The sequence below is a fragment of the Solea solea genome, chromosome 3, assembly GCF_958295425.1.
Source record: "Solea solea chromosome 3, fSolSol10.1, whole genome shotgun sequence".
NCBI lineage: Eukaryota > Metazoa > Chordata > Actinopteri > Pleuronectiformes > Soleidae > Solea > Solea solea.
Window position 1 is genome coordinate 11,223,216 of NC_081136.1, and position 13,830 is coordinate 11,237,045.

Genomic DNA, 13,830 nt, shown 5'->3' on the forward strand with positions numbered 1-13,830 from the left:
ACGGGTATAAACTTCACTGGCAAAAATGACAAAAAGTAGCCTTAGCAAGGAGACTGTAAACTTACGTACAAAAACGGCAAAAACAACTAAAGGAGGACGAGACTGACCCACATATCCAATTTAAATGTGGTCAGCTGTCAGTGGACGCTCACACGTTTTCCACAATAACAGCAGAGCTAATGTTGCTGTGCTGGAACCCTTCAACTCCTGTAGGTTAAGCTAGGATGCAGATCATGAGTGCAATCACATGCCTGAAAGCAGCTGAATTAATGGTACTAATTCATTTATTTCAAAACATGTGAGTTAAGCATTTACAACAACAACAACAACAACAACAACAACAACAACAACAACTGAGCATTACTAGGAGGAAAATGATTTAATAACCTTAAGATAAAGTAAAACTAAAGAAGATAACTAGTTGTGATGAAAAAATCTTATATATATATATAATATATATATTCCTTATTTTATATAGAAGAGTGTAAAATGTTTCAGAAAATGATATATTTTGAGGTCATATATTGTCCTACCTGCAGCAAGGAAGGTCCAGCCCTTTTGTGGGATGAACATGGCTCGAGGGTGAACAGACAGCACCTCTTCTTCCTTTCCTGTGGGACCAAACACAGAGCCTTGAGGAACACCTCAGCACTTCATATCTAGTAACTTAAATTCTGTACATTTTCCTTAAAATAAAAACTCTGCACATTTTGAATGTGTTTCATTGGCTATGAGATATTAATTGTGTGACTTCTCAATCTCACCCTAAGAAGTGTTGGTTTCGGGTAAAGTCAGACAAAGCAAAACAACTGTCTGGTCAGTACACTTCTTTAAACTGTGTGTGTGTCACACAGACTGTGTGTATGTGTCCCAATATTCTATTTATTCATTTTAAATAACATGCATAAAATTAAAAATGTAAGTAACTTTCCAAAGATCTATCAGAAATGATTGGTTAACCAATTCAACATTATATTAGGTGTTACAGATATGGCTGTAAGTTGGTCGCTACATTATCGCAGAAATTTGCTCTCGTCTTTATTTATATTGTGATTTCGGTCACAATAGTTTGCCAGCTCCCTATATAAGAACTTTGGGAAACACTGTTTTTTTAATTATATTATTCCAATAAGATTGTGCATTGCATTTACTTTTGGTCATGATCATTTTGACATGAAATCAACATGAAACACCCAATTCTATGTTTTCAGAAGAAGTAGGAGACAAAGACGGCACTACTAACTAACAAACTATTTATTAACTGTTTATTAACAGAGTCAGTGACACACAGGGACTCAGGAAAGCACTGACACTGAAGGGATTCGGTGAAGCAACAGAAATTGAGTTAATACCGACATCTGACTTAATGAGTTAAGTTATGCAGCCACAAACCCCATTTAGTGGCAAATCAAAATCCAATCAGGATCAATACATCACTGCACACTGCATTGATGTGGCCCACTACAATGAAACATCACATCCTATGTCAGCATGGAGAAAATACTGCATCAGCACTACATGCACACACAAATTGCTATCAGAGGTGTTTAAGGTTGCAGACTCTCTCCTGAAGGCACAAGATTAAAGCTGATATGGAGATGACAGTAGGAGAGAAGGAGGGACATGCTGGCAGAGGGAAAAGAAGAGGGGATTTGATGACAGGGAGCTTTGGGGATCCTGTTTAAGTGAGGAACAGCGTTGCTGATGTTAGTTCCGATAAATCACTCAAACAGAGAGAGAGAGAGAGCGAGCCAAAGAAAGACAGAAACAATGACAGAGCATGGGACAGAAATAGAGCTGCTCAAGTGGTTCAACTTGACGTCTCAAAACCACAACCGTTATTAGGAGCTGATCATTTATCAAACGCTATCTGTGTAATGACACAGTGACATCATATTGGAATACACCAACTTAGGCTAACATTACAATGCATTTTAGGGAACTGAATTAGTCCAGAATTAGAGATCCTAAATGTCTGAAGGAGCATTATCGCAGGTCATGACTGTACAACATGCACTGCTCTCAGTAGACCACACAAAACAGTTACTCATCCAATGTGCTATATATATAATATACTTTACATTAGTGCAATAAACACATGCAATATATAATGTTCAACCCCTCTTTATACTGTAAATATCAAGCCCATATTGTATATACTTTGGTAACTGTCTATAATGTACATTCTATTTTTTACTTTTCTATAGTCCTATTGTTCATATCTTATTTATTATCTTTATCTTTACTGTCTTTGTTGCTGTGATGATGTACATTTTAATAAAGGACTATCTTATCTTATCTTATTATTTTAGGAACCACTTTCTTTTTAATCAAATTCTATTATAACAATGACTAATAAGGTAAAATGGGCTACATTATCATGTTAATCAATGTTAACTTTCTTAAATCAGTGTGGTCAAGGGTGTTAATTTAGCTAAAATTGAGTTGGGCATTGTAACCGTGTTATAACTGCTGCAGAGCTCTAAAGCAGCTGTCGCGCAAAATGAAGAAGCAGGCTGTTTTACCCAAAGTGTCAGCAAAGTGTTAGTGTGGCAGCCTTTATCAAATGATGACTGTGTGCCTCTTACAAGGGCAACATGAAGTAATTAAAACTTTCACCAAAAGAGAAAGATGCAACAGACTGTTGTTTGCGGATTCGGAGACTCGAGACACTGGGAGAAAAAAAATCAAATCAAAGGTTGTCAATTTGAAGTGTGTGTCCATATGGATTCATCTTCTCCCCAAGCTGTTACGGAGAAAGAAAAAAACTCCTCCTGAGGTAAAATGGAGGTAGATTGCAGTTGAACGATGGATTTGGCAAGTCAATTGAGCACAGCTGTTCGTTTTCTCAGATGTTTTAAAGTGCCTTTTTAACAGCATGTAAAATATACTATAAATCTTGGGAATTTGCTTTTGGTAGTTACCTGAACAACCACTTTTTGCTGTCCCCATCAAACCAGCATATCCTTTCATTGAGAAAAAAATGGCTTTGAGAAACATGATCAGGGCCAGTAGTCCTCGTGGGGACCAAAGCCTGGTCCTAATGAGGCAGAGCCTCATTTCTGATGAACTGGTTAAGTTTAGGGGTAAGATATGAATTGTAGTTGGGTTAAGTTACGGTTAAAGGTTAGGGATAATGGTTTGTTTGGGCTGTCTAAATTACCAGAATAAGTGTGGGGAGAGAGAGTGTGTGTGTGTGTGTGTGTGTGTGTAGACCTCACCTTGGATGAACTGCTTCCTGTTGATTTGAAGAGGCTGCCTGGGAAGGGCCTGAAAGTTCTAATTAAGGAAAAAAAATACATGTTGTAAAACAGCTGAAGTTAACTACAGCCACGTTCAGTGTAGCTATAGATACCATATCTAACAGTCTATCATTCCTACACGGCAGTGGCTCCTCTTTATAGCAGAGTTTTATATAGATAATAATGGTTCCCTATTCGAGAAAACCTGAATAAACTAACAAAGCTGTGTATAAATATTAAAGGTCATATACTGTGTCATCAGCCACTCTCAGCATGTCGCTTAGAGATGAAGGGATGGGTGAAAAGCTGCCAGGGGTGGAGGTGACCTTGTGTTTATTAATGTGTGGTAAACCAGAACAGTCTGACCCTGGGAGTACACACACGGGAGCACACACACAGAATTGGTGTAGTAATGTAATAATATGTCATTAAAGGTCCACTATATTTGAAAAAGAGCATAATGGCTAAATATAAATATAATTTGTTTTTCGTAGTCTTTATGAGCCTTACTTTATATATACTGCCATACTTCTATACCTGCTATGACTTTTAAAGGTGTTCCATTTTTCTGCAGCAAACAACTTAAAACTACCCCTAAAGACAAAATGTATGACCTTTACATGAGATGTAAAAGTTTCATAATCATATCTGCTGTTCTTTGCTTTATGGCACCTCTTGAAAATCCCTGCATAGTATTTAAATGGGGCTGGCTGTTTTCCTTGGCTATGATTAAGAAAAACTGAAAACCAGAGATTTCAGCCAACACTACGGCTCTTTGAAGTTTGCAGACTCACATCTTAAAATAGAAAAGGCCTGATGCTCATTGGGCTGCTGGCCCAACCTCCATCAGTCTACTGCATAACATGTTGCTGATAAACACACACATACACCTGTTTTCTACAGTTGTGAGGACACTCATAACTAGTATTGCACGATGATCGGCACAGTATCGCTATCTGCATTAGGCTAAATAGGCTGCTACCTCTAGAACTTTTATGCTAGAGCCCTCTACAACTATTATTTTCCATGTTTATTTATTTTGTTCAACGAAGAAATCTACATCTGCTGCGAGATGAGTAGGCAAGATATTATGTTAATTTGACCCTAATCTTAATTCTGCATTTATAAGTATATTTATTTATTATTTATAAGTAGTGTGCAACTTTTGGTGATTTTTGTTGACTTTTGTGCACCCACACATTGACACATTTGTTTTGCCTAAAGGAGGAAAGTGGACATGTGAATAGGTCCACCAGCAGCCACCTACACACACCCACACCCACTTATACATGATGAGAAGAAAAAATGCAAGTTCCGACTCAGCAGTTCCATTTTAATCCGTGTTAATCCCACTGTATCCACCTTTTTAACACACACACAGACAAAGAGGGGGGATTTGTGTGTAAGGAGGATGTTAAAAGTTAAGTAGAGGCACACCAACTCATGGACATGTACCACCCTGATTAACATTGAGAAGGACAGAGGTGGAGAAAAAGACACAGAAACATGGAGACAGACACTCACTCCCTTGCTCGCTCACACAGCTGATAACGGCAGTGTTCTCCATCATGGTGAGAATCCAAGTGTGTACCCAGTGAGTGTGCATGATTGTGTGCAAGTGAGAAAACAACTCTTTACTATTCCAACACTCATTCATTATTAGGTGGTGGGGGGATGGGGGGGAGAGGGAGGGGGGGGGGGGGGGGGGGAGAGAGAGAGAGAGAGAGAGGATATGAAAAGACAGGATTGCGGTGACAGGGTGTGGACGATGAAAACAATACACGGAGGACATAGCAACAGTCCCCTGATGTACCAAACACACACATAAACAAACAATTGTGTGTAACTGAACACCTATTTCTGTTAGACTTGCACGTAAGCTGTGGTGTGTATTTGGGGCAAAGAGGACAGAGAAGGTTGCAGGTTCTGAGGGTAATTGTGTATGTGTCAGCTTTGTGGGAATTTTGCCCTGTAATGTGACAGCCAGGTGATTCAGTGTGTCAGATATGAATGCTCAGCTTTCCCATCATGCTCAGTGTTGGAGTGATGGCAGCATAATCAGAATTTGACACACACACACAGCGCAGTGAATAGCCCGACAAACTGCCAGCACACTCGATCCTCATTTTTCCCAGGTATTAAAACGTTCACTCAAAACTATGTTTCCTGTCTGATATGGAAAAAAAAGAAGTCTCACAAAAATATAGAGTGATTTTGATGTTGTCATAAAGCAATTTAAGAACACTTCTATAGTTCTACAGTTGTGGGCTGGACAATATTTCATTCACAATATATAAAATAAATATTTTCTTCCATATAAATAGTTTCACAAAGTCTCAAGTCTCAGTCTTCAATTATCAGACATTTTATCATGATAACTATTAATACTGACGAATAACTTTTTTGGCCATAGAGCTCAGCCCTAATTGCACTAACATTGTGAACCAAAATTTTGGTCAGGATCATCGTAACATCTTCTTATGTATCTCTCTCTCTCTCTCTCTATATATATATATATATATGTATATATACTGTACATTATGAATTGGCTATTAAATGTGTGTTTTTATGGAAAAGTTATGAATTATAGAATCAGTTTGATTGCACCAAAGCATTGTATCTGGTTTTTAACGTTTTCATTTGTTGTTTGCTTTTGTATGTCTACCAGCATGTTGTGTGTATGCCAGTGTTTTGCAGTTGCAAAGAAACACATGAAGAAAAAAGCATGAGAAAGAGTGTACAACAATCTTAAATAAGAAATCATGACATCCTGCAGGGACTGAAAAAGATGTAGATGCCCCCTTGTGGCACAAAATCTTGTGTTCAAGTTACTCAAGTGAAATATTTATGATTTTCCTCATTTAAGATGATCCCACTGATGGAAATTAACCATGATCAATATATTGTAAGTTCCTTTTATCATGATAAGTGATAAAATGGTATCCCTAGAGGCAACTAATGTTGTGTCAAAGAGAGTGTTTTGAATTGCAGTCAATCCTAAGAAAATGAGCACAGGCAGATTATCACAAAGATGAAAAGATTGAAAGAATGAAATAATAAAGACACAGAGGGCTTCGGATAAAACGTGTCACTGCAGAGAGAGCGTGAGAGAGAGAGAGAGAGAGAGAGGATGAACATGGAATTGTAAAATATAAAATAGCCCAGGTCAGCTTCCTCTGCACAGTGCTGACCATACAGTTTAAAAAACACACACACAGAAGCCAAAGGACACGATCCATCTTCCAGCAAGGTTCAATATGCATAAAGATCGAAGTACACACACACACACACACAAACAAGCAAACACACACACAGCAGCACAGATACTGTGAGTATAATTCTTAATCCTCAACAAATAATCGTTTTTGGAAGAGAGAGAGAGTGAGAGAGAGATGATATTTATAATGGAGGCCGAACCAGGCTCCCGTTAAAGATGACAGGTAAAACAGAGCATGCAGACACGGAGGAGTCATAACAACACAAACATGACTGATAATCAATAGATAACCTATAACATGTACACAGACAGGCATATTTATAGTTTATACTCAAATTACATTAGCACTCACACCATCTGTACACTCTAAACCAATGAATTAGTGATCAGAAATGTATCTACCAACTGATGAAATCAATAATCTACAGCTAATCTGGTGATGTTGCCTTTCCTGCATCTTAAACGTATGATATATGATATCATTCAGCTTTAAACAGTAAGAGTTAGGAAAAAATAGGCAATGTAAATACAGTATATAGTAGAGTACTGATGTCTTGAGCAGAGAGTAATATCGTATTTGAGTTGTGGGGCTGTTACCCACGTTCACAAGCCCATTTGAACTCTCCACCGTCATATTCACAACCTGTTAGTTTATACGCGTGAACGGAGCAATAAACAGTAGTACGAGTAACAGGCCACGTGGTCGTGACAGAAAATAGTTCAAAGCTTCCAGCTGAAGACGATGCTCCTATTTTGCTTCCAAAGAAAGCCCTTATACTCCTGGACATTAAAAACGTCATGCATACATGGTCTGCACTAGGGCTGTCACTTTTTTTTAATCAGGGTTAGATACCAGTTCAAAGTTGGGAGAGGGTAAGTTTAAAATATCCAGCCACGTGCCTGAAGTAATTACTGTGTGGTCCATCAGAGAGTGCTGTGAGCACAGCTTGACCTTGATTCCGATTTCTAGAATAACACCTTAAATGGCGAAGTAACAATGATTGAGACATTAACACAACAGGGAAATGTTTTCTGGCGTTATTAATTAGGCCCATTTTCGAATAGACCTCCATTTACACAGAATTCTTTTTGCAACCAGCAGCTATTCACTATGTTATGACTCCCCGTTATGCTTCAATCAGCATACTGGAAGACTACATCAACATTATATACTGTCATGGTCTGCACATAATAACAATAATGTTAATTTTGGACTCTAAACCTCAAATACAGCACACAAACACAAAATCAGTGTGTAAAAAGGTACACTAATAAGTAATTTACAATGAGAAAAACACAAGCAAGGAACCCATTAATGAGTGGACACTGTGAGAGTCACTCTGAGAGAAGTTGATAAGTGGCCAAACAACAAATATCCACGTGGGTTGAGTCATCACTGCACTGCTAAATATTGAGATTTTAGACATTTAACGGGTAATTGTTGGAAAGTACCCCACGTTTTTAGGATTGTTAAGTCTTTTTAACTGATCTACAGTTCAGCATTGTTCGGCTTGATTCTTGTGTCGGACGTCTCTTCCTGTGACGAGAGCACTCTGACCAATCAGTGGCCAGCAGTCTGGCGATGTCATGCATAGTACCTACTCAGGGTGCTTGGAATCTCGCCAGAGCAGGTACTAAAAAAAGGACCTGGTACTATGCTAGTGGAGACGCAACTTAGCCGTGCCGTGCCGAGGCGGTGGAAACCCACCAATAGTGGACAAGGGGCCATAAATGTCTAAAAATTCAAGTATATAAGAACAGGAGCACAACCAGCCAAGATATCCTGCTACAGCGACCTCACAAGCAGTTGCACAGAGTGTATATGGTTCACTGAAACGCACAGACAGACACAGAAAAACAAACAGATGACAAACAGCCAAGCAATATCACAGGACAAGCTCCATTAAATGGCAGCTGCTGTTGTTGTTCCTCCTCCCCTAATTACATCACTGTGCATAAATTATACAGAGCTGACACAAATACATATGTTTTATTCTATGTTGCACACATCATAACTATTACCAAGCTGTAAAACATAAGCCACACACACGTGCACACACTGCTGGGGCTATTTACCGTCAAACATGCTCTTGTTTTCGTCTGCTGGGCTCATTGACTCTGAACAGGCCACTGAATCATGCAGATGAGATTGGTTTCTGTGTTGTTTTCTCCACTGCTCACACTATGCACCGCACTGTTCCCCACAACAACCTGGCTGCCTGTTGTCTTTATTAATATAGTGACGAAGTAATGAATTCCCCCTAACTGGTCCTCCAGTGGTGCTGCTCAGACCCCACAATAACCTGATGATGACACTTGTTTCATAAAGCACCCGTTAGTGCTGCTGCCCAGTATTTAAATTAGCATTGGGTGGAATATTCACAATGGCTCTTATTATTTCCATGTAACTAACATCAGAAGGATTTAAATTAAGAAATAACCAGAGTATACCAGTGTGAATGAATGGTACTGGATATGTATTATATTAAAGGTCCAATTAAAGTATGAAAATGAGTGACATCTAATGGTGAGACTACAGACGCCAACAAACGAAGAACTCCTCCCTTTTTCCAAGTGTGTCAGGGAACTCCTGTGGCCTTCATATAGCAGAAAGCCCAAAGGACGTCATTCTTTATTTGCATTAAGGCTACATTATTTTCATAATTGATGAATCTGTTTGTGACGAATCAAGTACTTGTTTGGTTCACATAATGTCAGAAAATGTTGATCAGTGTTTCTAAAACATCAAAAATGACGATGTTCTCAAATGTCTTGATGTTTTTGATAATACGGGGCAAAATAAATACAGGACCAGGAAATATTCACATCAAAGAAGCTGAAAAATCTTGTGGCTTAGTCTAAAACATACTTATTGGTATAAGCAATATCTGCAAAAAAACAAATCTATCTTTATGAGGTACATTTACATCTGGGGCCATCTTCAGGTCAAGTTTTTTACAAAAATATTACAAGTTAAAGACTTTTCTCAAACTTGCACTGTGGGACATGGAAAGTATTTTGAATCGCTCTATGTCAGTGCAACATATTACATTTTATTTTATTCTATTTTTTTATTCTATTTTTATTTATTCTATTGCAGTGCACAGGTCCTGCAAGTGTTCATTTTACAAAAGCTCCTACTTTAGCCTCTCACAAGTTAGCACCAGGAGACAGATACATGACTAAATAAACAATTTAAATGAGGCGTTTTACAAAAGAAGAGTGTACATTTCTAAAAGTATCCAAATGACATAGTATGATTATAGCTGTACATGCACCCTAAACCCATTGTAGATTCAACTATATGTCTGCTTATAAGTATTAGTAAAATATTGGACTAATCATTGTGATTTAAAGTGATTCCCAGTGCTACCGTCGTTGATCTGGCACAAATTACACACAGATCGTGAGCACAAATTGAATAAAAGTCGCACTGCAAATTTGCGTTGCGCTTTTAGAAACGTAAATCTGGTCCACAGTGATACATGGCGACTCTCAGAGGAGTAATGCCTTGTTAAACAGATGGGGTTGACTGAACCACTGTGCTGGCGTGGGGTAATTTAATCACACTGCACCAGTTTAATGACTCATCCCAGAGCACATGCACACACATGCTGCATAAATGTATCTTTATCCACATGCAGACGCACCCCAGCTTGCACACACAAACAGATGGACAGAATATTAAATTATCTCTATTTACGCTGCCACCACAAACAATCACACCCACTAAAATTTATATGCACACCAGTGAGAGAGACCAGCACATGGCAATGGCAACTGGCCTATCAATGAGTTGGCCACTGAGTGGAGGGCACTAAGACCCAGAGCAGAAGGAGTTCCCTGCTCCCACAGTGATAAATAAAATGATAGATGTATGTAATTTTATATGCAGAAGTGTGTTTTAAGCTGTGTGTGTGTGCACTACAGTCGCCAGCATGTCAGTAGGGAACATGACACACACTTCAATGAAGTGCTTAGATCAGCCCAGAGAGGGCTTATCTGTAAGTGCAAAACATTTAATGACTAAATGCAGAGCAATCTGAAACGAAGGCCAAACACTCAGCGAAGCCGAAAAGTAAGCTCAGCTGCCAGTTTGAGAAAAGGCACAACCACAAGATGAAGCACAACTTGGTAGGGTATGAAAATTAGTGAAACAAAGACAAATGTGTATTGTTTATGCATGAAACATTATCAATCAACTATCTCTGGAAATGGATGTTGCTGGAGCATTGGCCCCATATCTGGCCGTCGACAGCAACAGAGGCCCCCGTGGCTTTAACGTCAGTAAACGTTCAATATTGGCTTTAACGTCAGTAATGTGAGAAAGCAGTGCTCTTTCTGTATTTCTGTATCAAATTTTGTGCACCACATTAAAAGACTTTGATCACGTCTCAAATTGCAATTGTACCACATATTTTTAACCTAGACAACAGTTAAATTATGAAGAGAGAGGCAAATATGCACAGTGCAGAGGCACAGTTCCCTAGGATGAATTGTGGGGTGATGAATATTGCTGTGGGAGGACGTACAGCATATGAACAAGTGAAATGGAGACAAAAACAAATGGTTGGTAGTAAATCCCAAAATGACATCAGCTCAGTGTGCTCTCTCTGTATTTGCATGAGGGAGTGAGCGAGTTTGGCGCATTTGTGGGAGGCAGGATTGTATGACTCTTTGAGCGCCATAAAGGACTCGGGCACTAGCTGGGGAGAAAGGAGAGGAGAAGAACACACACAGCAGATGATATGTGGTGGTGCACTGCATCACATCTAGGAGCCAACACTCGCTTCTTAATGCACATCAAAGTAGAGGGAGGAACTGTTAATGTGTGAGAACGTGGGGAAAACAAAAAGAGTGGGAAGATATAACACACAGAAGAAAAGAAAGAGAAAGACATACACAGAGAGATGAAACTGAGGAAAAAGCACTCTACAGCAAGGTGGGAGTGGAATACATGATGGACTGGGAAAGAGTGGGATGGTTAAAAATGAACAGAGGTAGAGATAGAAAGAATGTAGATGAAGAAGGGGAAGTTTACAGGTTGATCATGTGTTTGCTTTAACCAGATGAAATCATGAGGTGGAGGAGAAATCCCCCTCTTCCCTCTGCAATGAGATTCATACTTTGCAGAGTTTTAAACTCAGCAGTACCATTTATTTGGCTGTCCTGCTTTAATGCAGGCTTTCCTTTTGTTGCTGCAGTGACGCTTCACCTCAAGTGAGCCCACAGATGAAAACTAAACCCCTCCGCAACACTCCTAATTTAAATGTGTGTGCGTGTGTGTGCACATGAACTGTATGTGTGTGCATCGAGTGACAGAGCAGTTCCATTTTCTCCCTTAACACCAAACTAGTGTATAAACCAGCACATTCCACTCCATAGATTTATGAGAATAATTACGAATGAACTTCATCTATGTGTTTATACAGAAACTGGCTATAAACTATTCATTACTCTCTTTGTATCGCTGCTGTTACACTGATTGGATCTCACTGATGGTTAGCAAAGGTGAGAGGAGCTTCAGTGAATCAAAGCTCTACTGAAGCTGCTGTAACTGCTGAAATGTGATTTAAGCAGAAGAAAATACATTTTGTTATTGGGACAGTGGCTTAATATATGAGTGCTGATCACAGTAAAAATAAAAAAGGGACAGAGGACGTCAGCACATTTGGTGTCAAAACCGACGCTCACGCAACTAAGGAATGTGGACATATCTGTCCTCAAACCACCTCTAAATGTGGTTTTTGTGATCTGATCTGAAGACACATTCAGTGAAGTTTGAGTTCAATCCTGAACTTAGCACAATCAGCACAAGATTGGATCACTTTGGACAGATATTAATACAAGGTCTAAACAGTTCATAAGTGTAGATTTATTTGCCATCACTCGTTTCCTATTAAATACACAAATAATTCACTGCCACATTCAGCCTGCTCCATAAAAGAAATATTGTGATTACTTTGCATCTCAAAATATTTCGGTTACTCATTTATTTAGCTATTTATAAGCAACAACCATTAGAGCTTAGTGGGAAAATGGGACGAGAAAAAAAAATGCAACATGAGTGCTCACTGGAATGGAAATGGGAACAACGTGGCTGCACTGTATATGACGCTTTTTAACCATTTAGCCACAAAGGCATCCAAAAACAAATCAACCTCACAACAAATAACTGGTGCTTAATCTGACAATTACAAGTAAAACTGAAAAGTATTGCACAGCACACAAATCAACGACTAAGTAATTAGAGCAGAGAGGTCAGAGCTGTTAAATTACAGCTGCCTGACAGTCATATATCATTCAATAGCAGCATGATCGATTCACCGTGTAGCTCACACCCGTCCCAAATTGCGAAGTGAGATTAGAAAAGTTGTCTCTACACTTATGTGTGTGTGTGTGTATAGGCGAGAGGAAGACAGAAAAGCATTCAGTGACAGAACCTCTGGACACCTGCCAGCCTGGCGAAGTGGAAATTAGCTATCGACCACCCCCTTACTGGACGATATAGAGGGAGGGAGAGCACGAGATAGACAGAGAAGAAAGGTGTGATATTTGAAATGACAGCAAGAAAAGAGACAAATATGTGTGTAATATTGACACATTGATATATTCTTTAGTGTGTTCTGTCTAGATAAGTAATTAGACTGAGAGAGAAAAAAACTGAAAAATGTAGTTTCTCCATGACCTACATATGGTAACAACACACACACACTTGTCTATTAATGTGAAGGGGCTAAAGTAAGTGTTATCCCTAACCAGTTAATGCCTAACCCTAAGCTTATCACAGTTCAAATCTTAATATTGTTAGCTTTTGCTGTCTGTAACATACATTTTCCGACAGTTGTCAAAAACAAAACCATTTACCAAGAGCAAATCCTACTTTGTGTTCATTTAAAAAAAATAATATGATTAAAAATGTTTACATAATGCAAGGTGCAACTTTCACAATAGAAAGTTCACATGAATAAAGTACAGAATTTATTGTATTATAGGTAAACAGTGTAACAATGTTGCACACAGTGCTGTGTTAAAGAGTCTGATGACAGTGGGGATGAATACTGTTTGATTTAAATCTGATTTCATTTATTTCTCGCTCGCACTCACGTTCAGCCTGCAGTTCAGAACATGGATAACTCCATAGCCTCAGCACTGGCGTCCCATTGAAGGAGCTGATTTAAAGCATAGTGTAGTTTCAGTTTATTCTTAACTGTGTACTTATTTGATTCTAACATATAGACAATGGTAACTTCACAAAATCTCCCGTGCACCACCTGGAACCAGCTTGAGCCAAAGACATTAAAAACTGATTGATCCTATATATGCATTCTTACGATACCGTTAAAATATGTTGCTGCTTTTTCACATTGT

At 38.8% G+C, this 13,830-nt stretch overlaps 1 protein-coding gene across 3 annotated transcripts in view; it reads right to left on the reverse strand.

Annotated features, from left to right (window-relative positions):
* Nucleotides 1-13,830, reverse strand: part of poln (polymerase (DNA directed) nu) — a 55,547-nt gene that overhangs the window by 19,243 nt on the left and 22,474 nt on the right. For all 3 annotated transcript variants that reach the window (XM_058625301.1, XM_058625302.1, XM_058625299.1), the window contains 2 exons: nt 3,222-3,279; nt 534-611 (listed from right to left, as the gene is read on the reverse strand). In XM_058625301.1, coding sequence (XP_058481284.1) covers nt 534-611; nt 3,222-3,279 — 136 coding nt within the window. The remainder of the gene's footprint in view (nt 1-533; nt 612-3,221; nt 3,280-13,830) is intronic.